The 25,377-nt window shown below is 55.3% G+C and overlaps 11 protein-coding genes across 11 annotated transcripts; 2 read left to right on the top strand and 9 right to left on the bottom strand.

Annotated features, from left to right (window-relative positions):
- Positions 1-1,080: 1,080 nt before the first annotated feature.
- BBK36DRAFT_1118671 (hypothetical protein) lies at positions 1,081-1,800 on the bottom strand (the record flags this gene model as incomplete). The annotated part of the gene is made up of 1 exon (XM_024890499.1): positions 1,081-1,800. The coding sequence occupies one exon, from the start codon at positions 1,798-1,800 to the stop codon at positions 1,081-1,083; it is 720 nt and encodes a 239-aa protein (XP_024749641.1).
- Positions 1,801-2,343: 543 nt separating this feature from the next.
- On the bottom strand, positions 2,344-3,879 carry BBK36DRAFT_1118662 (hypothetical protein; the record flags this gene model as incomplete). The annotated part of the gene is made up of 5 exons (XM_024890497.1): positions 2,344-2,755; positions 2,821-3,297; positions 3,363-3,392; positions 3,459-3,535; positions 3,601-3,879. The coding sequence occupies 5 exons, from the start codon at positions 3,877-3,879 to the stop codon at positions 2,344-2,346; spliced, it is 1,275 nt and encodes a 424-aa protein (XP_024749640.1).
- Positions 3,880-5,908: 2,029 nt separating this feature from the next.
- Positions 5,909-8,432, bottom strand: BBK36DRAFT_1135378 (actin-like ATPase domain-containing protein; the record flags this gene model as incomplete). The annotated part of the gene is made up of 3 exons (XM_024892627.1): positions 8,262-8,432; positions 8,084-8,162; positions 5,909-8,024 (listed from the first exon to the last, which is right to left on the bottom strand). Exons 1-3 carry the CDS (start codon positions 8,299-8,301, stop codon positions 5,909-5,911), a joined length of 2,235 nt encoding a protein of 744 aa, XP_024749639.1. The 5' UTR covers positions 8,302-8,432.
- A 1,253-nt stretch (positions 8,433-9,685) lies between these two features.
- On the top strand, positions 9,686-11,591 carry BBK36DRAFT_1118813 (hypothetical protein; the record flags this gene model as incomplete). The annotated part of the gene is made up of 3 exons (XM_024890518.1): positions 9,686-10,071; positions 10,175-10,703; positions 10,761-11,591. The coding sequence occupies 3 exons, from the start codon at positions 9,686-9,688 to the stop codon at positions 11,589-11,591; spliced, it is 1,746 nt and encodes a 581-aa protein (XP_024749638.1).
- Positions 11,592-12,182: 591 nt separating this feature from the next.
- Positions 12,183-13,314, bottom strand: BBK36DRAFT_1119500 (hypothetical protein; the record flags this gene model as incomplete). Its single annotated transcript, XM_024890595.1, has 2 exons — positions 12,183-12,715; positions 12,819-13,314. 2 exons carry the CDS (start codon positions 13,312-13,314, stop codon positions 12,183-12,185), a joined length of 1,029 nt encoding a protein of 342 aa, XP_024749637.1.
- Positions 13,315-15,961: 2,647 nt separating this feature from the next.
- On the top strand, positions 15,962-16,823 carry BBK36DRAFT_65900 (hypothetical protein; the record flags this gene model as incomplete). The annotated part of the gene is made up of 4 exons (XM_024898453.1): positions 15,962-16,001; positions 16,068-16,170; positions 16,244-16,535; positions 16,797-16,823. The coding sequence occupies 4 exons, from the start codon at positions 15,962-15,964 to the stop codon at positions 16,821-16,823; spliced, it is 462 nt and encodes a 153-aa protein (XP_024749636.1).
- An 831-nt stretch (positions 16,824-17,654) lies between these two features.
- BBK36DRAFT_1118557 (hypothetical protein) lies at positions 17,655-17,978 on the bottom strand (the record flags this gene model as incomplete). Its single annotated transcript, XM_024890487.1, has 1 exon — positions 17,655-17,978. A coding segment is annotated over one exon (324 nt), but the record flags the coding sequence as incomplete, so codon positions are not given.
- A 27-nt stretch (positions 17,979-18,005) lies between these two features.
- BBK36DRAFT_1118890 (TPR-like protein) lies at positions 18,006-20,005 on the bottom strand (the record flags this gene model as incomplete). Its single annotated transcript, XM_024890524.1, has 3 exons — positions 18,006-18,309; positions 18,370-19,531; positions 19,717-20,005. The coding sequence occupies 3 exons, from the start codon at positions 20,003-20,005 to the stop codon at positions 18,006-18,008; spliced, it is 1,755 nt and encodes a 584-aa protein (XP_024749634.1).
- A 1,497-nt stretch (positions 20,006-21,502) lies between these two features.
- On the bottom strand, positions 21,503-22,247 carry BBK36DRAFT_1200672 (hypothetical protein; the record flags this gene model as incomplete). The annotated part of the gene is made up of 2 exons (XM_024897141.1): positions 21,503-21,834; positions 22,115-22,247. The coding sequence occupies 2 exons, from the start codon at positions 22,245-22,247 to the stop codon at positions 21,650-21,652; spliced, it is 318 nt and encodes a 105-aa protein (XP_024749633.1). The 3' UTR covers positions 21,503-21,649.
- Positions 22,248-23,116: 869 nt separating this feature from the next.
- Positions 23,117-24,564, bottom strand: BBK36DRAFT_1135374 (EF-hand). The gene is made up of 2 exons (XM_024892626.1): positions 23,999-24,564; positions 23,117-23,916 (listed from the first exon to the last, which is right to left on the bottom strand). The coding sequence occupies exons 1-2, from the start codon at positions 24,201-24,203 to the stop codon at positions 23,498-23,500; spliced, it is 624 nt and encodes a 207-aa protein (XP_024749632.1). The 5' UTR covers positions 24,204-24,564; the 3' UTR covers positions 23,117-23,497.
- On the bottom strand, positions 24,434-24,754 carry BBK36DRAFT_1135373 (hypothetical protein; the record flags this gene model as incomplete). The annotated part of the gene is given in 2 exon segments (XM_024892625.1): positions 24,434-24,707; positions 24,723-24,754. Coding segments are annotated over 2 exon segments (261 nt in total), but the record flags the coding sequence as incomplete, so codon positions are not given.
- Positions 24,755-25,377: the final 623 nt, after the last annotated feature.

The following is a 25,377-nucleotide window of genomic DNA, read 5'->3' as shown; positions in this document are numbered from 1 at the left end:
GCTGTGATTGCCGTCAGGTTGGCAGCATCGCCAGGGGGTTGTCGCAGGTAAATTGCTGGACCGCTGCCATTGGCCGTTTTAATCCGCAGCCCTACACTAGGAGGTACAAGGCATCCGCCGTTGGCACACGCGCAAACCGCGGTACCGGCCAGGGATGCCCTCTGTCGCTTCCTCTGCAGCCCCTCTGGATACGCGTTTCAGATCCGTTTTACAGCACCTGGCCCTAAGCCCGAAACATGCCAATATCATGCCACTTACTGACACCAGATGGAAAGGGTCGTCCAACTCCCACAAACGAGTATCAAGATGCCGCTGCTGCCACGTATTACTCGTAACAACAGCGCAGGCTACAGCATTACAGTATTACCTACCTGGCCTTGTGGTGATTGTGACGGCGACGGCGACAGCTCCAGCTCCAGCCTGCCCTGCCGGCAAATGATACGAGCTGCACGGCGGACCGCTCAGCTCAGGCTGCCCGTTGAAACATCGCAAGGCCACGCCGAACGCCTCGTGCCTGGAGACGCGAAATGAAGGCGTATTCCACGCCAGATTCAGATCCCAGCCCCGTCCTATATATATCTTGAGGCGAGCAGACAGACTGCTAGCGCCTAGTGTCGATCTTGTCACAACCCTGTCACGGATCTGTACGGGTATATTGCGTCAGAATCTTGATTCGAGATCTTTGCTTTTGGTCGCCAGTGGCCATTGACGAGAGCTGTCTTGCATGATGCGCGACATCAATGTCTTGCTTTCTTCTCGATTTGCCACCGCAATGTTGACAAGGCGTATAGAGCACGGACAAAGGAAGATATTCAGACTCCATAGATAAGAGCGTCTCGCCTAAATGGGGAGCAGAAAATCGAACAGGTCGCTTTTATATCTGTAAATTTCGCTAACAGCTCTGGCCTAATTTCAGCACCTACCCGGCAATCGGTTGGTATAGTAGAAGCGATTCGATATTCATCCTTCAAGCACTGCGATCCGTCGCTCATGTCCGCTGCACGTCTCCGGCCATGCCGCTCAAACAATCATGTTTTCCAAGTGACGTTGCCGCGAATAGTCTCGTCCAAGGTAGAAGCGCTAGTCCTTGTTGATCCTTTTCCAGACCTCATTCTCTGCCGCCGCGATGCTGTCTCCCGCAGCTGCAGCCCACTTCTTTGCTGTATTCCAGATGCTCTCCTCGTCGTTGGCCTGATGATAGTCTTGATTCACCGAGGCATTGTAAGCCTCCCGCTGGTCGCGTGTGAAATCAGCGGCATTGGTATTCTGCTGGTAGCCTGGAGGATGCGAAAAGTCGGGCTCAGTGGCTTCCGTGCCTTGCAGAAATGTTGGCTGCGGTACATTTGGCGAATACGCTGCGGAAGTCGAAGAGGATGTGCCTCCGTGGGCGGTATATGTCGTTGTGGGAGGCGGGTAAGACATTTGAGGCGGCATGGGCATAGTTTGCGGCTGCGACTGCTGTAGCGTCTCTCCGGCTTTGGGTGGAGGCGGCAGGCTGCTTTTCCCTGGCGGCGTAGGCATAGCACCGGGCTGGGGAGGCGGAGGACTTGCGTCGACTTGAGCTGTTGATGTTGGCATATACCTGTCGGACAGCTGGGGAACTCCTGTCTGAACGGGCAGCGATGGTCTGGCGCCTGGCTGCGCAGGTGGATACCCAGTTGAGGTCTGTGGCGACGTTGTTGTAGGCTGTGGCCTCGCATCTTGCTCGTTGTCTTCCGGAAGCCCTGTCTGTGGAGTGACCCCCGATGCCTTGGCGGGAGCAGTGATGGGGCTGGCAGTGTATACCTGTACAGGCGGCATCTTGAGTGAATGGGAAACAAATGCACCAACCTGGCGAGAGATGCGGTGTATAAGTGAAGGTAGTGAGCAAGTGATTGCGTGCTGCTGTGTAGCTGTCGTCGTAAGCGTTTGAATGAGTGTAAGTGTGTATTCGTTTGGCGTAAATGATGATGAATTTGAGAGGGAGGTGATGAATGTTGTCCTTTTGTCCCAAGGTGTTGAGAGCTGGTGGTTGCCTTGAGTGAAGTTGGTTGAAGAAGGGAGGCTGCGCTACGTCATCCGAGTGACATTCATCAGGTGACTTGCGTCCAATGCGACGCCGTCCAAGCACCTGTGGGGAAGCCGCGATGGCTTGCTATTATTCTCTGCTTCTTCTTTCAGTTTGAGGCGCAGGAAGAGCATTAAAACACCATGAGGCTGGATATCACAAGCTCATGATCGGGTACCTACCTATATGCGAGTAGTATGCTGCGCAACTTGCTATAACGTACATGGTGGCAAAACCCAGCAATCAACCCCTGTTACTCTCTCTGGCTGCTATTTACTGCCCGCTGATATACACCCTCAAGCCTTCTTTGGCAGCGCAAAAGGACAGGTCGAAGCCGACACCTTCGTCTGCGCAGCCCTCGCCAGACGCGCTGTTTCTTCCACCCCCTTGCCCATCTTATCCCGTGGTCCAACGTCCTCAAACAAGAACCCATCCGGCAGCATGGCCTCGCCGCCGTCTCCAGCAACCTTGAGGCCAAACGCTCGTCGAAACAAGCCTTCGGGGCCCCAGCGAGCCCAGAAGGTGGGGGGAGTGTACCAGGGGTCCTTCAGATAATGATAGTGCTGGATGCGGCCCGTCACTGGATCTGGCTGGCTGATGAAGATGGAAGGAATGATGCGAGGGAGACATAAGTAGCGGATGAAGAGCTTTCGGGTGAGAAGAAGAGAGTATGCGACGACGGATTCTACCACACCAGGTTCGGGGAAGCTATGGCCGCATTAGCATGGCAACAGTGGAAGACGGAGATGAAGAAGAAAAGGCGAAAAGCCCACCCAAAGGCATGTCGCATGCGCTCGCCCATGAGAACCATGAGAATCTTGTACCCGAGCGCTCGCGAAAACTTGGGATACGCCGACAACATCACGTCGACCAAAACCTGACCCAGCTTGGCAATGTCTGGCGAGGGACCCATGTGCTCGTTCTCATACCCGGCAGCCCACTCCGCCACGTCGTCCATGAACTCGATGCCGTCCTTCCACTGGTCCTTGCCCAGCTCGGCCTTGTAGTCAATGTCCATCATCTCGCCGATATACTTCCAGAGCAGGCCCAGGGCCGCCACCTCCATGTCGGCCATCTCCCTCCATTCATAGAGGCGCATCCAGCGGACGGGCTCGTACATGGACTCGAAGAGGACGTAGAGCATGTCCGCGTTGCTGATTTTGCCGGATTGCCGATATGGCTGGTGGAGGAAGTTTGTGCGGGCAACGCTCTTGGCCAGGGCCTCGGATCCCGGGGCGAAATTTGCGTAGCTTGAGAGGACATGGTCAGCGAGGAGAGCTCTTTGTTCAGCAATGGAGAGAGAGAGTAGACTTACCAGGCATACAGGACTTGAGTATCATCGTATCTAATCGCCACTGTCAGTAAGCTTCATCTTGTGATCCACCCCGCACAGCAGGCGTATGGAACATACCTTTTAGAGGCCTCGGCAGGCTTCGCCAAATCGCTAACTCTGTACAAGAGATTGCCGATGTTGTCCATAGCGTAGGTCTAACATTGCAAGTCAGTCAATCATGATCGCCAATACTCTGGGTCGGAAAACGTGAGAGCCTCACCCTGAAGATGGCATATCGAAGCGAAAAGTCATAGAGAGTAGGAAACTCATAAATGCTGATAATGTTGACAATCTTCTGCGCGTCCTCGTTCGTCATGCGAGACAGCGACTCTCGATCCGGATAGTTGAGCTGCTTGCGCATAGTCTTGAGTCTCCGGAACCGAAGCGAGGAGCACAGCGCGGCGTACAAGGCGAAGCCGGCGACGGAGCAGAGCACCCATGGGCTCGTTCCCAGCCGGCCGGCTAGGCCATCGCCGTTGCTGGGGAGGAGAGATGCCATGAGCGTGGGCGGTGGTGGAAGACGAGAGGTGAGGGGTCGAAGAAGACCGAGGAGGAGAGGAGACAGAACGACGTTGGCGGGAGGATGGCCGGGAGGGGCTTTTGGATGTGTCGATTTATAGGGTATATAGCAGACACTCTTATCCAGATACCTTAGTCCTAAGAATACTGGCCACGCAAAATCGGGCGTGCAGGATGCATAGGATAAATAGGCAGGGCGGAAATAAAGCAGAAATATATAAGCAAGAAGAAGAAACTCCACGTCGCTAAGCAAGGAAACTATCCGTCAGCAGCCACTCTCGTGTGCTGCCCGCTCTTGCGAAGTCCTCCGAGGAATGTGATGTGAAAATGCAGGAAAACGATGGTCCAGTAGATAAAATGCTACCTTACGTATTCTGAATTTGGGCAAAAAGGAACGACAAGAGAAGCAACAATAAAAGGCATTGGTCATGCTTGCGTGTTGTTTGAACTTGCCGTCGCCAATCAGGTGCGGCTGATGGAGGGACTTTGGGATGATTTTTTAGCCTCCGTTACATTTACACAAGGTGACGATGATGGGGTCACTTTCACTGTGTGAGGATGAGGAAGATGCATCTTCAAGTTGTTGGTGATAACCTAATCCTATCGTCCGGATACCAATGCCTGTATCACCCGCAGGTGTATGGTCGATGAGGTCAACGAGTAGAAGCAGAGCAGTATGATTCAAAAGCTGGGCTAAATACATTCGATAATACTCACAGCTGCCATTGCATTCATGCAAGCACGTACAGCCCGCAGCTTCAGTTGCCACCACTACTACCTTACCTTACCTTAAGCTGGATCTGTATCACCAAGGTAACAAACGACTGTATCTTCTCCTCATTCGTAGTTGCATGGTACGATTATAGTACAATAAGACTAGAGTAGCATCGGGAAGTTTTGCGTTTGCGGGGTTCGCGGACCTACGGCTCACGGCTCACGGCTCACAGACAACAACATATGCAGCCCTGGGGAGAGGATAGGAAATGCCATTCTTGCCGCCAATCTGGTGATATTATTCAGTACTACGGTAGTAGTAAGAGGCACGAAGTACTCCATCGGGACCATCAAGCCCACATCACGGATATGCGGGCAGATGGAGACTCATGCAACGGAAGGGAATCCTTTTTCGCTGTAACTCTGGATTAAGGTTGACCAGATGGTGATTCGAGCATCAAGCGTGATGTTGTTGGTTCAACTCATGCCCCCTCCCAATGCTACTAAGTTGCGTCTATCAAGTTGAGTGTGTTTTACTAGTAACAGATCAAGGTAGACGGATGATTCCACTTGGCGACAGAGAAGATGAGAATGCCACATGTGAACCCCATCTCGGGGAGGGGATGCATGCTGCCCACTTACACCTCGACCAAGACATGCTTTCTTCCCTTGCTTCACATCGAGCCAATGATGAATAACAAAAGACTCCTTCCGAATCCTGCACCCCTTTCCCATTGGCCGACCATTGCAGCCAGGCTCACCGAATGTTGGTGTAACAGAAACAGGGAAGAAAAGCAGTCACAGGAACAGCCATCGTCGATATATGCCCAAGACGATGTAACTTCAAATGCCTGCATACTAGTAGATATTCATCACATGCTATCATCAAGCGCTGAGGAGACTATCAGCCATGACATCCGATTCGTCGTGATCCCGTTGTTCTCTCCCCATTGCATCGCCAACACGATACTAGTACTACTAGCACGCACGAAAATGATGAACAACTGTAAGAATCACACCCTGCACTGTCATATCGAAGCGATTACGTCTAGCGGGAGGACAATCAAGTGCTTCAGTGCGAAAAGTAGGTGTCTTCTCAAGCTCTATAACTCCCATTCTGCTCCGCTATTGCAAGTTGCCAATCAGCACAAGCAGTACATCCTGATTACGAAATAAGCCCAGTTCTCCTATATCCTCATGAACAAACCGATAAACTCCAATGCTTCCTCTCGATTCCGTGCCCCTCGTGTCCAGATAGGCCCTGTGGTAGAGGTATATGTAAACCCAGACGTTATCTACCAAGCCCAGAGCACCTTGTGGTGGAGCGTACGCGCGCCGAGTCTCTCAAACTCAAACGGGGTGATCCACGAATCGTTGGTCGACAGCTTGGCAAAGACACTCGCTCCCTTCCAGGTTACAACCTGCTCGTCCATATCCCTGGCGCTTCGGCTGACAAGTATCCTCTCGCTAAGCTCGGGCTTCAGCGCCTTCAGCTTCTCCTCCAAGACGACGGTGAATTGTGGGATCTTGGCTCCGCCGCCGACGACCATGATACTGCCCAGCAAGTCGCGAACTTTCTTGTCGTCGCCCTTAGCGGCGTTGTGAATGCTTGTCAGGATGGCAATGTCCAGCGGTGCCAGTGGCAGCACCTCGTCTCTCTCGGCTGCCAACTCTTTGGCGCCGCGCGCTGGTTCGACAAAGATGCCCGGGGGCGGCTGGGTGGTTTGGGACTGCCCCGGAACCGGCGTGCCGGCTGCTCGAATGCTGCCTGGAGCAGGGCTATCGCCATTGACACCATCCTTGTTGGCTCCAAAGATGAATGGAGCCGGGGTGCCGTTGCCTTCGGGTGCCGGCGATCCGGCATGTGATGCCATGGGTGTTCCGTTCGCTGTCTCGCTCTTACCAAGAAAGTTGAACTGCGACTTTTCCTTGCTCGGCGTGGACACTTCGGGTTGCGACTGGGAGAAGCCATTTGTATTTGTGCTGGCCGTGAGTGATGGCTTGACCAGAGCGAGGATCGCAAGCTGTGCGGCAGATGTTGGATCGTCGGGGATGTCCACATCGTATGCGTTGTAAGAACGCTCGACCAGTTTTCTTCGTCCCCTGAGCTTTGTGCTGTTGTCGAAGATCGAGGGCTCAAACACACCCATTGGCGCGAGAATGACTTCGTCGTACGTCTTGAAGGCGTACTTCCGTGTCGGTTGATTCGGCGCCCGGACATGGAAGTTGTAAAGCTGCACCGATATGTTGGCCTGAGACATGGTGCAGTGCTTCCACTTGAGTTCTTCGGCCAGCAAGAAGTCATATCGCCTCCGTAGATTGATTTCCTGGTAGGGAAAGTTGTCGTAGAGCATCATCTTGATGAATGTTTCCGTAATGTCGTATCCGCCGTACTTGAGGTTGATTCTCGAGTCCTCGATACACAGCCCGTCTTCGACGCAGGTGACTGCAGTCTTCTGGGCGCCGACATCGACGACGCAGGCTTGCGTGTACCCGGCGCCAAAAGTGGCCGCCATGCTTTCCTGGATGAAGCATACTCTACTGAACTCGAACCAGGTCATGCAAGATAGTAAGACCTGCTCCACATACTTCTTGTCGTAGAGATCCGGAATGACAAAAACACAGCTGTACTGTTGCCACTCGCTGTTGGTCTTGAGCCCCAGCTCTTGACGTAGGGCCTTGTCCAAGAGAGTTTCGAAGTCGTCAAAGAGGTGCTCTTGACTCGTGTAGCCATCCTCGTTCCAATATCCGTGTTGCATGGGCCACCATAGCTTGAATTTTGGATTTGAATCGTCAGGTACCCGTAGCGCTTCGTATCCGATGAAGCAAGATGCCGGCGAATCCGGGTCGTCCAGTTTGCTTATATCTGTCCACTCAACCTCCAGCACGTCATTGTGCCTCTGGATGATCTCGGGCTCTGTTCGTCGGTTGAAGGTCTGGACCAGCTCCTTGGAGTTGGGCAGTACTTTTCGCTTGTTGGCGCGCATTTCAACCTTGAGGTCGTTGCACATCTTCTGGTATTTCTTGGACCACTCCTCTCCGTATTGCTGGTCGACGGTCTTGGCCTCGAACTGGCGCCGGGGCAAGGCTTCGTACATCTCCGACTCGGTCTGGGGGAACTTGGTCGCCAGCACAGCGGGGATGGTCTTGGGAAGTGCGTCGCTCGCAAACCCAATGCGTAGGTTCTGGCTTCCGGGGTGGATGACAATCACCCTGGACGGGTCCATGCCGCCCGAGGGAGTTGCAGCCCCATCGTCGTCGCCGAGATCTGGCAGAGGTAGGGGGAGCTCGCCGTTGGCAGGCTTTGAGAGAGCACGGTCGCGATCTCGGGCGCTCTGCACCAATCTGTCGCGGTTCGCATCGTTCTGGAGTCGTAGAGCCAGGACCTGGTCGTCCCGCTTCATATAATCTCTGTTCCAAAAGTCAGTCGTCGCCCAGCGCCAGCCACCGGGATCGCCGTCACATCTCACGTGTAGTAGTTCTTCTGGTTGATGGGAGTGACATCAGGCCACGACGTCAATTTCATGCCATTGTCGGTCCTCTCCAGTCCTGTGTGATTTCAATTCCAACGTTAGCGCTCGATGGCCAATTGACGACAAGAACCGGGGGTCCGGCCAGTGATGCGCAATTGGAAGCGTCTTCACGTACCCTCCCTGAGGAGCACTCTCTCGGAGACTTTGCCGACCATCTTGACGGTGTGGTTCCCTTGATGTCAATAACAGGCGGCAGACCAGAGTTGCGCAATGTTGTCGAGACGAGAGCGAGGGATGTTAATGGGCACTCGTCATCTCGTCGTTGAGAGAACGCGCATCGACACGCGGAAGGCAATTCACCATCTTTCGGCGATCTCGATAAGATAGCTGGATGCTGAGATGTGCGGATTTTAGATGATCCGTCAATCCCGCTATTCTGGACTGGTGGAGCAAGAGGACGGAGCTTGCACTCCGCATATCGGTGTTGCTGTCTAAGCGGCTCGAATGTTCACATAAGGTACTAGAAGCAATCTTGGATATTTACCGGGCTGGAATTTCTCAGTGATGGATCCTTTAGACATCAATTTCTCTTTCCCCCTTCTCTCTTTTTCACATGGTGTTTGATCATCGCTGTCCTTCTGCTGTGATGTTTCAGCCTCCTAGCCGACGTGTACTTCATACTGCAGCTTCAGGTTCCATTCAGCGGCATCACATTGGCTGTGCTCGAGCCGTTTATACAACAGCAGTTCCTGAGCCAAGCGGAAAGCAGTAAGATGCTTCCTTTGGCTGACTTGACTCGGGCTTTGTCATGCGGGCGCCACAGCGATAGACTTCCGTTACAACCTAAGGTATAGAACATTCCGAGTGAGACCGGGCGTCATTGTTTTGGTAGGCTTCTGGTATGGGTTGTCGCGAGCATGTACACCCTGCCTCGGCCTCATGTAAGTGGTCGATGTCACAGCTTCATCTGCAGCAGTGTATCTATGCAACATCCTCCGTTTACACTTTCTGCAGTGTGCTATCTCGTGATGCCAACGTCTAGCTTACACCAATGCCGACTCACCATGTATTTCTCAGTCCATCTCAATGCTCCATCTGCAGGCGCGTCTCTCTATGTGATCCATGTGATGAAGTGACAAGGGATATCGAATACCTCCCAAATACCTCTACCCGCCCAAACGCGCCCTCCCATTGGCTGGGCCGATATTCAAACACCGAGCTCCCAGCACCAAGAAGCTCCAGGTCATGTCCGTCATCGTCAGACCAGAAAAGCGTAAACGAAAAACAACAACGCGAAACTCAAAAAGAGCAGGCCTTTTCTTTTCTTGTCTTTACGTCTTCATTCCGCAGTCACAGTCCTTATCACAAGCTTCTTCTGTATTCTTCACTTGCGTCTAATCTTGCGCATTCGCACCGCCATGTGACTTCCCGCAGCTTCTCTTCTCAAGGTCGTTTTCTTGCTGGCTCGCATCCGATAGTATTGCTGGTTCGCGACAATCCCAGCAGAGAGACGACGATAGTAATTCGCACCTCTACGTTACGCTGTAGAGAGGACACTGCGAGCGACAGGCGGTATATTCAAACCCACGAGGGATCATAATGCCGTCCGCCTTCCAGCGATATCTGCCCTTTGCGGCCTCGACGACTCCCACGCAGGCCGCAACATACCTGCTCGGCATCTCGCTCTTCTCCATCTCCTTCCTCGTCTTCCTCAACAGCTCCGTTTCCTTTGTCATTACCGACCTGATAGGGCAGAAGAAGAACGTGGGCGACGTCGTCGGCACGCTGGGCTTCGCAGACGAGATTGTCGCCCTCGTCGCCTGTCCGGCCTGGGGCCTCGTGTCGGATCGACTGGGCGTGCGATGGGTTGCCGCGATTGGGTACCTGATTGTCGGGATGTCGCTGGTGGTGTTTGTGCAGGCTCGGAATGTGTATCCGCAGCTTCTGCTGGCCAGGATCCTCTTTGCGCTGGGGGCATCTGCTACGTATGTGCTGTTTCTTTGAGATTTACCTATGGACGGAGTAGAGGATATCACATCTGCATCTGCGCCCGCTGGAGCTTGCTAGCTAACCTCATGGGAATCGCAGGGCCACAATGGTGACCGCCATCCTTCCTTCACTGACGGACGAAGACGAGGAGCTGCGCAACAGCGCTCTGGAAAGGGCCAGAGCCGCCCGCGACAGCCGCTCGAACGCGCGCTTGAGCGCCGCTTATTCCGTCGAGTCCGAAGCTACCATCACGCCCGAGATGTACTCGCGATCGCTCTCCAGTGAGGGGCGGCCCGTCTCAGCAAGCGTGGATCCTCAGGGACGGTCGGGCAAATCGTCCGTGCTGGCGGGCTATGTCGGCCTCTTCACCGGGTGCGGCGCGTTGCTGGCGCTGTCGTGCTTTCTGCCCTTGCCCGCCAAGTTCGGCGAAATTGACAATGTCACACCTGGAGAGGCCGTGTCATACAGCTACTACGTTGTCGGCGCTGTCGCACTGCTTGTTGCCGTGTTTGTCTTCTTCGGCCTGCGCAATATCCAAGGAGAAGAGGGCAAAGGATGGAGGCTGCTCCTCGGATTCAAGGGCCCATCCAGCGATGGATATGCCTACTCTGGAAGAACACAAAACAAGGTAGGGGGGAAATTCACGATTGAAACACCCTCATAGCGTTACTGACATTTGATGCAGGTGATTCCGTATCTTCACCTCATGATGGACTCGATACTCCTTGGCTTTACCGACTCCCGGATCGCCTTGGGCTACCTCGGCGGCTTCGTCGCCAGAGCATCCACCGTTGCCATCTCACTCTTCGTCCCCCTCTACATCAACACCTTCTTCATCGGCAACGGCTTCTGCCAGGGCTCGCCCAACGACCCCTCGCCGGAGCTCAAGAAGGAATGCCGCCAGGCATACGTCCTGTCCTCCATCCTGACAGGCGTGGCGCAGCTCATGGGCCTGCTCTGCGCCCCCGTGTTCGGCTACCTGTCGCGCCACCCGGGCAGGGTCAACTACCCCGTCGTCGCCGCCACCGTCTTCGGCATCGTGGGCTACGCCATCTTCCCGCGGCTCCCGAGCCCCGAAATTGGCGACGTCGACGGCAGGGGCGGCAGCCCCGCCGTCTTCCTCGTCGTGACCCTCCTCGGCATCAGCCAGATCGGCTCCATCGTGTGCAGCCTGGGCTCCCTGGGCAAGGGCATCCTCGCCGTCGAGATCCCGCGCAACGCCCGCCGACAGCACTTCCTCGCCCCCGACGAGGACGAGTCGGGCGAGTCGGAGCCCCTCATCCGCATCGCCACCGAGGAGGAGTTCGTGTCGCGGCTGAGGCTCAAGGGCTCCATCGCCGGCGTCTACTCGCTGTGCGGCGGCGCGGCCATCCTGCTGCTGACGAAGCTGGGGGGGCTGTTGTTCGACAAGGTCTCGACGGGGACGCCCTTTTACATGATGGCTGGATTTAATGCTGTTTTGCTATTGGCGACGCTGTTTGTTGATGCCTCGCAGACGTTTTCATCTAGGCGTTGAAGTGTTTCTTGTCAGGTTTTTTCTCGAGAAGGAGTCCTCGCCGAGGCGTCTAATTGAATGGTGGACTTGGGACAAAAAGAAAGAAAAAAAAGCGAGGAGCACTAAATGTGGTAAGGGGAAAAGACAGTCAATGAGAGCGTTTTCGATTCTGGATGGGATACCTTTTTTGCCCTTTTCCATTCCTATTGGCCTTGCGGGTTTTTACTGGTGCATTTTTCCTTTGTGTTCTGCTTGGGGGTTCGTTTTCTGCGTTTGTGTACATACCAAGATTGTCTCATAATCGGACTGACCTTCAAAGCGAAGCAGTCTCTATTTTCCAAGTCAACAGAGCGAGGAGAGGTACGAAATACAGAATCTATAAAAAAAAAGACAATGATTTTCCTTTTTGCTATTCTAGATGACGGTTCATCCCGGGGAAAAAACACACTTATAATTACCATTACTCTGGAATATACCAGGATCGCTCTTCTAAAAACGCTCAACCTCGTCACAAAGAAACGGAATGAAACCCGAAGAGAAAGGTGGCTATGCAAGAGGGCAAAGAAACAAGCAGTAAAGCCCCATGATTGCCCGCAGAGTATGTGTGTTTGTCTACATGGCAATGAACCGCTCTGGATTCGGTTCCACCTCCTCATCCTCACTCCCAGCAAACGTCTGCCCGGGAAACCACCGCTCCGTATTGAGCAGGTGCCCGCCATTGAGATCGATCCAAATGAGCATTCTCCGCAACAGCCCCCCGAGGCCCAGGTTGTGCAGGCCGCCTCGCATGTCCACCAGCCGCTTCGCAGCGTCCATGTGCAGCCGGAAGCATCTCAGGTCCCCGTGCATGGCCTCGAAGCTGGCCATCTTGGCCACGGCGCCGATGATGGAGTCGGTTGCGTTGTTGGGCAGGTCCATGGCCATGTTGATGGAGTTGAGGGCGTCGATGCGGAGCTGGTCCATGTTGAAGCCTACCTCGCTGGCTATGCCGCCCTTGACGGAGATGTAGTTGCCGGCAGAGAGCAGCAACACGACTTGGAAGGTGGAGATCTCTGTCGTGGCAAGCCGGAACCAACGGCTTCGGAGGAGGCCCTTTTTACCAGGCTCGTCGAGCTCGGGGATGTCGACGGCCATGTGGATGATGTCTACATCGAACGTGTCAGCATCGCTCCTTTTTTCGTAAACGAACAGCTGGCAAACATGACTGCGGGAGCAGATCGAATGTGTCTATTCCTGGGCTGAACTCACAATGATCGACCAAATGAGGAATATACGGCCGCCATGGCGTAGGATATGATTTGAAGGGATCAACGCGGCCGCCTCCCAGTTGGTATTCGATTGCCAACGGCTGCACAGCTCCAAAGCCCACAGCACCTGCCCGGATCATGGACTGGAGCAGAGCGCTATTGTTACTTGCTGCATTTGCCGTTCCTGGGAATTCCGCATCGTCAGGACCTCGGATGTCCCAGGTGATGGTGTGCTGAAGGCGCTTGCGCTTCTTCCTCTTAGACCTGTCCTCACGCTGCTGAGCTGCTTCATCAACCGGAGTGGAGGACGAGGACGAGGACGAAGATCCATTGTGCTGCAGCAGGTAAACTTGCCAGCCCCGTTTGGACAGATGCGATCGCAGCTTTGAGCTGGACCCGGCTTTGAGCTGGTCTGGCCGATCTCCAACAACGAATTCATACTTCCCGGCAGGGGTTGGGGCGATGGCAGCCGCTGCTACTATCGTGTTTGATGTCATGGCACAGTGTAGAGAACGGATACCCGCGATGCCGCGTTTCTGGTTAGACTGCTGTCAGCTTCCATGATCGGGAAAAGGGGGTTGGACATCTTCTGTAGCATACTGCCTCTACCTACCTCGTCAAAGGCTGCTCCGTAGGTAGTTAAATGGTAGATGAAGCTGCTTCACACTGCGGCTCTTACACGTGTATATCTGATGTGCGCTGATGATATACACAGAAGGCTAGAGATGGTGCCAGAGCATGGCTAGGTGAAAGGAAGAGGAAGAGGAAGAGGAAGATGGAGATGAAGAGCAGGAGGAAGAGCGGACGTTTTAGGCAAGCCAGGTTAGCAGCAGAAGGTCATGGCATGCTATAACCATGTCAACAAGCTCATTGTCTCTTATGAGACACAGACAGACAGGGTCCTCGATGTGCACTCACACGACGTACTATCTATCCGGATCCAAATCCCCAATAGCGGGTGGGTTACATGCGTCGTCCGGCTCAGCTCCCACCTCATCTCTTTTCTCACGCTCTGTCTGTCCTTGACCGCTGAGTCCATTGGCCCAGTCCGTATGCATCTTGATATTAAAGCCGTAGAGCTAGTAGCTATCTGGGTAGTAGGCAAGCAAACAAGCAAGGTAGGCGAGAGCAGTGGTCCAGAGACGGTGCGGATCGCTCCAAGCCATCCCGGTGCCCATGCATCGGTCCCTGCTAGTCCGAGTTCGTGTCATCGGCGGTCATTTTCGGTTTGTGACACAAATTGAATGCCTTCCATCAGGTCCATTTCGGACAGGAGCAACGAATCTGACCTCCCAACTGTCAGATGGTTTGTGAATCGCCTTGCTCGAACCACAGCTTGCAGCTTTGTACAGGTACTTGAAAGTGAATCTGGTGAGCTTGTGAATGGGAGAGCGCATGGCCCCGAAGGATATGCTCGGGAAGAGCAGACAAGGATCCCGGATTCCGACTTCTTGCAGTGTCGTGGATTCGTGGATAAATGACAGAGCCCGTTCATTGAGACAAATCATCCTGGACAGGCTATTCAGCTGCCGGCTCTTTGCAAATCACATGTCAACAATGGACATCGTCTCATCCCGTCTACCCGGTCAGCTCCCCAGGTGTCTCGAAGCAAACAGACATGTCTTCCCCGAATGCCGCTCTCGTAAGTGACGGCAGGGCCAGAGTTCCAGAAGCCGCTTCCCCTGCGCTAGTTTACCACCACGCTATCACTTAGACAAGCCACAGGGCGACGCCGCCGCGGATGACCACAGCAGTGACAGCTATCGCAGGCCGAGTGCCAAGGGAAAGACCCTGAAGCAAGATCCAAGGAGAATGGAAGGGATTTGCTCTCCAACGGGACTTGGGTCAATACCGTCTTCTTTCGCCGGTAGCAGATGGATCTAGACGAGTGTAAGGTAGTACTCGCATGGAAGCCGGCACACCTCTGTTCTGAGCTTGGATATGAGGTGGGCCGTATATTGCGTGTGTCACGTAGGACCAGCATGGGTCTTGTCCTGTCTGTCCCCAGGCTCATAATCCTCCTGAGACACGGCTTCCATTACCTATGGTGAGGCGTTTTCTGCCATGATCAACTGATCAATGTCGTTACTCCTAGGGCGGATTGAGAGATGCATATGGACCCAGAGCTTCTTATTAGACTGAGGTAGCTGCCAGGAGGCTGAGACCCAGGCATAATTAATGGCCATACCTACTTTGTAGGAAACGACTGGTAGTAATCGCTTGTAGGCACACGTGCGCAACCTCCTTTGGACGTGGATCGTCTGGTTGCCGAGGAAGATCGACTAATGCACTGTTAGCCTTATTACTCATGCCGTCGCTAGCACTCCTGGCATCACCAACGGGCTCGTACTTTGTCCGTGGTGCCCTCCCCTGTAAAACCACTGCTCTCTAGTAGTAGGCGAGTTGATGTGCTGAGACATGCTTGACGCGATCGATTCCAATGTTCTTACTGGATCTCATCACCCAGACGATCGACGATGGACTTGCCAGGCATGGATTGGAGCAGCTGGAGGATGCGGCTGTCAGAGTTGAGCGCAGGCCAGGGCTGACGTTGGCTCTCCAGGCTCCAGGCCAAGAAGTATTTCCGGCGCGAGCGTAGACAACTTGGGCGTTTGATAGGAGCTTGTTGAAGAGGAGATGAGGTTTCCTTTCTTGCAGAGAGAGCCATTGAATGTTGTGAAGAATCAAAGGTCTTGACGGTGAATATGTGTGGCATCGAAAGAGCAGGCGGTGTCACCAATGATGCTCCTTCCCTTCAATCTTGGGTCGATGGTACGAGCACCGTGACGACATTGGCTTCGTTGAGCAGCGTAGAGTGTCGACTACCTATTGAATGGACCGGATGCAATTTTGCACTCGAAATTCATTGAAAAAGAAGAGAAGAATCACGCATCTTCAACAAAAGGACGATATAAACTTTATTCACTAGTTCACTTCTACATCGTAATGGTTCATTTCAGGTAGAGTTCAAGGCCGAGTTTTGATGTCCCCGCCTCCGCAAGCCTCCAAAATGACATACCGTTAGCAGCTGCAAACCACTGCACTGCACTGCACTGCATCTCCTACCGTAACATACATCCTCTTCCCCCAATCTCACCAAAACCCTTTCTTCTCACATCACCTCGACCAACGCCAACCGCAACAATGGCGCCCGTCGACAGAGTAGACCACGATGCAATCGAGCGTACGATCACCTCTTCTTTCTCCCCCCCAGGAAAAAAAAAGCAGCAAACACTAACCCCCCCGATAGAACAGATCAAGGACGTCATCCAAGACTTCTACCGCATCATGGTCCAAGTCTCAACATACGATTCCATGGGCCGCCCCAGCAAAGAAGTCCTCTCCAACGAAATGTAAACCTCCCCTTCCCCTTTTCCAATTCCCATCCCCCCTTCACAACAAAACAGCTAACTCGTAGGAAAAAAGAAAAGCCCTCTCCACCTCCCTCCAAAACGTCCACGTCGCCGCCTCCCCGCCGAACCACCTCCCCTCCGTGCCCCCCGAGCTCCTCGAGTACGTCGAAAACGGCCGCAACCCGGACATTTACACGCGCGAGTTCGTCGAGCTCGTCCGCAGGGGCAACCAGCTCATGCGCGGCAAGGTCAGCGCCTTTGCCTCCTTCCGCGACGTCCTCGCCGAGCAGATGAGCGCCGCCATGCCCGAGCTGCGCGACGACGTGAGGCGCGTGCTCGAGGCGACGGGGGGCGACGCGGGGATTGTCGCCAGGGCTGCTGCTGCGAATAATGCTACCACTACCACCACCACCACTACTGCTACTGCTACTCCCACGGGGACGGCGGCGGGTGCGAGTGGGACGAATAGTAGTCTGCCGGCGAGACCTGCGTCGATGGGGAATGCGGGAGGAGGTCAGTAGGATTAAGGGAACGTGAATGAGGCATCGACGGGGAGTTTTTTTTTTGGTTTCGTTCTTTCTTTTTTGGGGGTGTGATCTTGTGTGGGTTTCATGGAAACTATCTAGACAAGGACGGTATTTTATGGCGTTTGAGAGGGCAACGAAAAATGATACCCCAAACTTCTTCACAAGCATGAAGCAGTCATGCTATAGTTCGCGTCATCTTTCATCCATTCCTGTTTTTTTCTTTAGTTCCGTTCTCTTCTGCTACTCCCAGAGCTCTATCAATTACCTACGGACATTTCGTCCGAGAATACTTCTGAACCATCACGCAGCCTGTCATTGATGTCGTCAAAGAGCAAAAGGCAAAGAACAACGCAGTGATAAGCAAAGAGACGCAAGGGTATCTGACAGTGGATTGTGGAAAAGACGGGTCACCCGCATTCATCTATATAAGGTAAGGATGCCATTGCAACTACCTTCGTCCCGCCTCCAGCCTCACCAACCTCCCTCTCCCTGGCTTCTCTCATTCTCCTCTTCCTTCTTCTCTTCTCCCGCTTTCTCCCTTTGAAAGACACCCGCCATTTCCAACATCAAACGCGTCATCCATTCAGCCTTTACAAGAAAAAAGTTGGAAAAGGAAAAGTAAAGAAAGAAAAATAGCCGGTTGACCACTCCCTCCCCCCTTTCACCCTCCCTTTCCACACACGCACACCCGACTCTGACCAAAAAAAGAATATCTCGTTCCTCTTTTGCCCTTCTGTGAGACAGTAATTGGCTTTTGTGCAAATATGAATCAAAAGATGGACAATGTGTGTCTTCGTCTTTCCCGGTTCTCTTTCTAAGGTGTCCCAAAAACGCCATAGCAATGAGGATGCGCGTCTTTTTTTCTGGTTCAAGGAAAAGAAATCAAGAAAAAAACCTTCAAAGAACAGGATGTGAAAAGAGAGGTGGAAACGAAAAAAATAAAAGAGATCCCAATGTCTATCCTGCGGTGTTGCGTCGGCCGTGACGGCGCTGCCGGCCGTCTCGTCTTATGCACAAGTATACAAATGCCGTCACCACCAAGCCCAGTGCAACCAATTGCGGAGGCAGCAAGACTACCGCCGCCAAAAGCCACATCCCATAGCGTCGAAAGGTTTCAACCAGCTCATTGCGATTCTCTCGGCGACGTTGAAAGTCGCCCTGTAGCTTGCTGCGTGGTGCGTCATCCGACCAACCGCCGACGAAGGGGTATCGAGGTTCGGCGTCAGACGCGCCATCTTCCTCGTCTTCCTCTTCTTCGTCGTCATCATCGTCGTCGCCCTCCGTCTCTGTTTCTTCCAGGTCGGTGGGTCACGAGTAGGGGAACCCAGCACCGGCACCAGGGAAGCCGCCTCGCTGGCGACTCCCGGCGCCAGCACCGCCAAAGTTGAAGCTCGCTCCTCCGGGAAAGCCTCCGGCGCCGCCAGGGAAGCCGCCAGCACCACCGGGGAAGCCTCCGGAACGGAATCCACCGCCTCCGAAACCGCCCTGGTTGCCCATCATGCTGAAGAGGATCTCGGGGTCGATGCCACCCATGCCACCGCCCATGCCACCAGAGCTGAACATGTCAGCCGGGTCAATCAGGTCATCGCCGTTGTCATAGCGCGCTCTCTTTCTGCATTGCGTGTTAGCACATCTTCATCTCTCTCAAAGTCACGAAGAGGTAAAAACGTACTGAGGGTCGCTGAGCGTCTCGTAGGCTTCCTGCATGTCCTTGAACTTGGCTTCGGCCTCAGCGTCGCCTGGGTTCTTGTCAGGGTGCAGCTTGACGGCCATCTTGCGGTACGCCCGCTTGATGTCGTTGGCATCGGCATTCTTTTCCAAGCCCATAATCTTGTAGTAGTCCTTCCGCAAGCTCTTCTTCATCTCCAGCTCTGCCCTGCGGATCTCCTGGCGGACCGAGTTGTCGCTCGGGTCAAGCTCTTGGATGGCCTTCCACTCGCGGACGCACTCTTCCCACTTGCCAGTCTTCCCAAGGGCATTGGCCTTTGTCTTGCGTGCCTTTGTGTAGCTGGGGTCCAGGCTGACGGCCCGGTCTGAGTCGGCAATGGCCTCTTCGTACTGATGCAGCTTGATCTTGCATTGGGCACGGTTCTGCAGCAGCTTGGCGTTCATGCTCTTGTTTGAAGGGTCAATGTCCAGGGCATCGCTGTACTTTTGGATAGCGGCTTGCCATCGGCCAGCCTTGAACTCGGCGTTGCCCTCCTCCTTCATGCGGTCAAGCTTCTGGACGATCCTGAGCCACTTGACGGCATCCCGGAAGTCGGGGTCGCAGCTGCAGGCCATTCGGAAGTACTGGATGGCCTTGTCATTCTCGCCCTGGCCGTAGAGCACGCGACCACGCAGAACCAGAGCCTCGGGGTCCTGGTTGTTGTTGCGGAGCAGCGACATGGCGATGCCCTGAGCCTCTCCCAGGGAGTTCTCGCGGCCCATCTTCAGATAGGCCTCGCCTCGCATCAGCTGCCACTTACGGGGCTTGCTCACGCCGGGGCCGAGGAGGCGCTCGGCCTGGTCCAGCGCGTGTAGCACCATGGACATGGCCGAGCCTCGCTGGAGCGTGTCCTTGGCCGACTTGATGTGGTGCAGCATCTCCCGGGTGGGGGCCATGTCCTTAGCAGAGGGCGGCGGGACGATGCGGGAGAAGATGGCCATGGCCTCGTCCGGCCTCCCCAGACCGGTGTAGATCCTTGCTAGACGCAGAAGCACCTTTGCGTTGTTTGGGTCGAGTTCCGCGGCGCGGCTGCAGTCATCCAAGGCAGCCTCATACTGGCCATTTGACATGTAGGCAGCCGCTCGGTTGCTCAGATAAGTTGCCGAGTTGGGGAAGAGATCCACAGCTGCACGACAGAGGAACAGTTAGCCCAGTTTATTATCATTTTTTTTTTTAAAAAAAAAGAGAGGAAAAAAAAAAAAAGAGCGACGGTGAAAAGATCAGAACGGGAAGTGGGACAACAAATTGCAAGAACAAAGGCAAGACAATGAAACAATAAGACAGTCTCCTGGTCCATCTGCGTCATCATACCTTTGCTATACTGCTCAATGGCCTTGGCGTAGTTCTTCTCCTTGAAGAAGCGGTTTCCAGCCGTCTTGTAAGACTCGGCATCCTCAATGGGCGAGGGCACGGGGCTGGAGGGGTTAGACTTGTGCGGCGGCGGCGCTGGAGCCTCGTCATTGCCGTTGACGTTGCCGTTGGGCACGCTGCCGTTGGGGATGGGCACGGCAAAGTTCTTCTGGGCCGAGGGATTCGCGGCGGGCTTGGGGGGAGGCGGCGGTGATGCCGCGCCGTTGACGGGCTGGGGGTCGACGTCCATCTTGGCTGACATGGCCGACAGGCGCTTCCGCTCTCGCTCCTCAGGGGGCAGGTTCAGCGGATGGATGTCCGAGTCGTACTTGCTGCTGCGGCGCGACGAGGAGAAGCCTGCGTCGGTCGAGTGGCGCGACAGGCGGGAAGACCTCGACGACGAGGGCGGCTTTGCGGCAGCGTTTGCGTCCTTGTGGTGGGAGACGGGCCGCGAGGACCGCTTGGTAGGCGACGGCGAGGTGGAGGAGTACGCCGGCGGGGGGTCGGCGTGGACGCTGGGGCTCTGCGTGTGCGGATGAGGACCTGGAGCGTCGTCGTCGACACTGGCACTGGAAGCAGAAGCGTTCTTCTTCGAGGCCGGTTTCTTATTGCCGCCGAAGAACTTCATTGGGGCCAAGGCTGTCGAAATCTTGGGGGAGGAAAAAGGCTGTCCCGACACAAGGTTATGCCGGATATTGGGGACTTGCAGAGGAGGGTACAGAGGCCTAGGCAATAAACGGGCATTAAGAAAGTCCAGTGCCGGCCGGTCTAGGGGGCTAGGCGCCACAGGCTGTCGGTGCACTGTGGCCGTTCACTGTAGAAATGGCCGGTTTCCCGATTTTTCCTGACAGAGGCTGGCGGAGGTGGGAGGATGGAATGGGAAGAGGCGCGATGCGATGCGCTGCGACTCGGGACCTTTTGACGAGGTCGGATCAGGAGCAAGAGCCAAGCGAACAGCCAGCCCTCGATTTATCAGCGGCACTGTGAAGGCTAGTCGAGGAGGAGGTAGTAGGTGGTAGGTGGTAGGCCGCAGGAAAGGTAAGTAATAAGGCAAGGCAGGGCAAGGCAGGGCGAGGCAGGGCAAGGTATTGAAGGTACTTGAAGTACCTAGTAGGCAGTTGGTTTCCAACCCAGGTTCACGTTCCCGCCAAGAGCCCATCAGCAAAAGGGACAAAGCGGTTTTTGATGAGCTGGGGGGCACGTCAGAGATTTCAATGGCCGGAGCCGTGGCGAGCCAAGGTCAAGGTGGGAAGCAGAACCTGAACATCCATGGGACCGGGCCAGTCAGTGACGATGGTGCGAACCTGGAAACGAAGGGCTCTGGCAGCCGCAGGTACCTGGCAGTAGGAGGTACGAGCGCCGCCGCGCAGACAGGCAGCAGACGTCAGCGGCATCAGCTGGCGCGGTGGTACCTGTACCGGGCCAGATTACAGGCACCTCCAGGCGACTAACGCCCCAACAGGCAGCGCCGGGCACCGTCCAGGCACGCGCGGCCCGGCACTGTGCTGGCCCGCTGTGCTCGCACCTTGACGCTGCGCCGCGAGCTGCGTTTCTGGCACGGCGCTGTCGCGGGAAGCGGGCCGCACGTCTGGCGCTGGGGGTCTCCCCACCAGACAAGCCAGACCAGACCAGCGAGCACGGCCAAGGCAAGGCACTTTGACTGCTGCTCCAGCCACGCAGTGCAGGGAAGAGGAGGACTGGACGGTGCAGGGCGCGTAGCCTCTGCATTTGCAGACGGACGCAGATGGGAAACGAGGCCAATGGACGCTGCAGCGGGCGGGCAGAGCTGCAGGCCATTGGCTGCTGGACGAAAGCACATGCAGCCATTCGCCGTGTTTATTTACATGTGCCCGCGGAACCCAGCGCTGCAACCCCCGGTTTCCAGCCCGGCCACTCAGCCTCTGTGCCACTTCGGGGCGACGCGGACGTGGGCTCGACGCTCGACTCGACTCGACGTCTCCGGTGTTGGAGGGATGCACTGCACCGCGCTGCACTGTACAGTATGTGCCAGCATCTTGCGCGCCACAGCGGCACGGAGCACCGGGTGCTTGCCACGACGATGGGTGATGATGAGACAGGCTATCGGGGCTTTGCAGTTAAGCGGATGGTGGTGACTTAGCGGTTCTAGAAGGTTCAGTGGGGCGCGATCCCGCCGCGACGGTGCTCGAGTTAAATTGAAGGCTGGAACGGCAGAGAAGTTGGATGGCTGTTGATGGATGGCAGTTGATATGGACTGAAATCGAACGGGGTTGGATGGAGGATGGAGGGATCCGAGGTGATAGTTGATAGCCGTCCACGTCCCAGTGAACTGACGGCGTGGCCTGGCGCCACCTTGCGTGCAGGCCGGTGAATGGCTCACTTGCGCACGCGGTCAGCTCCTGTGCGAGGATGCAGCTGCTGCCCGAGGGCGGCTGGGGTATGAGGCCGGTATTAGTCATTGATTGAGCGTGCTCAACTGTGCTGAAGTGCATCAACCTCCAGTTGGGACCCATTGGAGTGAATCAGGCGTATTCACGCATGTCTCTGTTTGGTCTGAGCCTCTCTGTTCGAGGGTGTCGACACGAATCGGGGTTCAATGGCTGAAAAGTCCCATGTACGAGCATTGTCAACTGTCAAGCAACCACCACGTACCGAGCCGTGCTGTAATATCCCGCTCCAAACCTCCCATGCCCTGCTGCTAAAATTATATGCTTATCCTCCTCATCCTCCTCCTACGCCTACTCCTACTCCCGCCTCCCTACAGCACTACCTATCCGGCAAACTTGACACATCGCGTACAACTAAGGTACTAGGTGGAAAGGAACCTCACGTCTCGAATCACAGCCCATCACACCTCGTCTGCCGGCGCCAGCCAAAGGAGAAAACTAGGCCAGACCTCTTTTGCCATGTCCTCTCCTTCTCCGCACCTCTTCCCACCCCAGCCGCCCGGAAATCCCAGCATCCCTGGCGGCTTCACGGGTGCCATTGGCCATCCTGGGGCTTTTTGCAATCTGCCGCCGGCCCATTCGTTTCGTCACCCCGCCGCCATCCTCAGCGAATGCTCAACATCCGGCTTATCTTGCGGTGCTGTGATTGAACAGCGTTGAAGAAGCGCATGCCGGCCTCTGTAGCATACATATGGAGCCAGCTGCTCGTACTCAGTCCTTTTGCACGGTTACTATACGAATTTACAAATCGAGCAGAGAGACAACTTTTGCTCTCGTCCTACGAGCCTGTTATTAGTCTGATACACACGACGGGGCGGCTGGCAGATCATTTCCAAAGTCTCAACCGCGTCCATCACACGGAGCATCACCTCCTCCGCAGTGGCTCATGGTCACTCATGCCAAGGTACCTTAAGTAAAGTATGTATGTGTATAGTATTAATTATGCAGACATGGATCGTAATTCATCCCATATAGTATCTCGTACACGTGTGCGGGTTACCCAAAAGAAGCAGAGACAGCTGAGAGCAGAAAGGGACGAACAAAGATAAAAAAGAACAGAAGCAGACAAGCTGAAAAGACAAATCCGCAGCCCGGACCGAGGGACTCATTCGTCCTCCTTAACAGGGCCATATCGGAACCAAGCCAGGCCAGGCCCGGCCCCGGTACCTGTGCCGCCTGTCCAGTGGAACACACCCAGTAATTGCATCGTGTCACTCCTGTCAACCCGCAAAAGAAACCGAAGCCCCCAGCACGAATCACCACCATGTGAGCAGGATGCAGAATGCAGAATGACAGCAGGCCAATCCACTCCGTCACTACTCGTCGGCTCTCTCGTGAGACCCTCCCTCGGCCCCGCCGTTGGACCCCATGATTGAGTGGACAAACTCCTGATATTTAAACACCTCGCCCCTTCTTGCCGATAAGTGCGCATTCATGTTGCGGTTGAAGGCTCGCCGGCCCGTGAACCCCTCGACCACCTTGTCGACCTCTGCCGCGCTGAGGGCCGACTGCCCGGCTTCTGGCGGTGTGTTGAGCAGAGCATCCCTCAGCTCCGCCCAGTCAATCTGACCGCTGTCGTCCTCGTCAAACGCCGAGAACGCAGATAGGAGCTCGGTGCTGGGTGACAGCACCGCTAGGGACTCTGCCAGCGAGTTGAGGAAGGCGGCTAATGTCATGGTCTGTGGTTTCGAAGGGGGAAAGAAGCGTCCTATGTCGGAGGAGCCTGAAGGAAGGCCTTTGCTCAGGAGTTAGCATATTGTAATCGGGATTTTCTCTTAGGCATCCTTTGCCGCGAGCGACTACAGCGGGAAACGTACCCAGCTGGCCGAGCATGTCGGCGACATCCTCCCTATTGACGACTCCGTCACAATCTCGGTCCAGAATCTGGAAACCATCCCTCAACGTCCTGACCTGGGAAGGCTGAAGCTGTGAGAGGGCGCTGCTACCGCCCAGAGAGCCGCCCGCTGCCAACTTGGACGTAGCCCTCCACGCTGGCGGCGATCCCCTTGTGGGAGTCGTCATTTCCGGTGTCTTGTCTCGCTCTGCGGTTTCGTGCTCCTCGTCGGTGGCGGTCGGCGTCGTTGGCCTCGCAAGCCTCGAGCTTCTGCTGGGCGTGGTGGCGCTGGTTTTCGTAGGCGAGCTCGTTGGCGTGATTTGTCGGAGTGGTGAGGGCGAAGACGGTGAGTCGACCCGACGGAATGGCGAGTTTCGAACGCTGGGAGGCGAACCGTAACCCAGGGGAGAGGGCTTGAACGTAGTGGACAAGGACTGGGACAATACGGAGAAGAAATGACGGTTTAGCAGATAAGCGAGACGGCAATGAACGGGGCGGCGCTCGTAACTCGTACGTACCATGATGCAACGGGGAAGGGATCTGTGCTGGGACTGCGTCCGCAATCGGTTGGCCGGCGAGCAGCAAGCGGAGCCGTCTGTATGTACGAGTATGTGCGTATGTATGTATGGACGACAGTATGACGCATGAGTTGCTGGCTGCTCGAGGAGATGCAGAATGTAGACAATGTTGGGAATGGCCCGGGCCGAGGACTGCTGCCAGTGATCTGGCTCGGTGGGGAGTTGATGCACAATTGCATCTGGAACCGGAGATCGATCGCGACCCCTTCAAAGTAAACAATCAATGTTGTCTGACCCGACAACCTGAAGGGTGGTGTGACTGGTGCTTGTGTGGCGCCGTGCGCGAAACGCGGGCCAGCTCAGCCACAGACGGCAGCAGAGACATGGCAGTGGCGTCACCAAGGTGGTCACTCCAGGCGCTTTGGCGCTGAGAGCCGCCCAGCGAAGAGCGCTGAGTGGGCGTGTTCAGGGCCCGGCGACGCGCTGCGAGCACCAGCACTGCACTGGCGCTGCACAGTGGCCACCACCAGACGTCTCAGAGGCTTTTCAGGGGTCCGGTCCCCTACACCACATTTCCTCATTCGGTGACACTAGGACACTAAGGCAAATACGGAGTTCCACACCCATGGCACAAAGATGCCCCTGTCTCGACTCTCGCCCAAGAGAACTCGTCGCAAACCGCCGCAAACGATGCCTCCAAGGCTCTCTGGCTCCCGCATCGATCCATTGGCCTCCGCCTCTTCTTCTTCTGCCTGCTGACGGTATTGTTTTCTTGCCATTCGTTGCTGCGCTGCCGCGACCGATTGACGGACTGGATAGTATCAAGACCACCAAAGGTCCCAGA

This window comes from Trichoderma citrinoviride (genome assembly GCF_003025115.1).
Source record: "Trichoderma citrinoviride strain TUCIM 6016 unplaced genomic scaffold BBK36scaffold_7, whole genome shotgun sequence".
NCBI classification, from domain to species: Eukaryota; Fungi; Ascomycota; class Sordariomycetes; order Hypocreales; family Hypocreaceae; genus Trichoderma; species Trichoderma citrinoviride.
This window is presented reverse-complemented; position numbering and strand designations above follow the sequence as displayed.

Bases quoted from the DNA above. Each gene is read 5' to 3' on its own strand.
- BBK36DRAFT_1135374 (XM_024892626.1), bottom strand. From the start codon at position 24,203: ATGACGACTCCCACAAGGGGATCGCCGCCAGCGTGGAGGGCTACGTCC. The intron at 23,917-23,998 runs GTACGTTTCCCG...TCCTGAGCAAAG, and splicing joins CGACATGCTCGGCCAGCTGG to GCCTTCCTTCAGGCTCCTCC.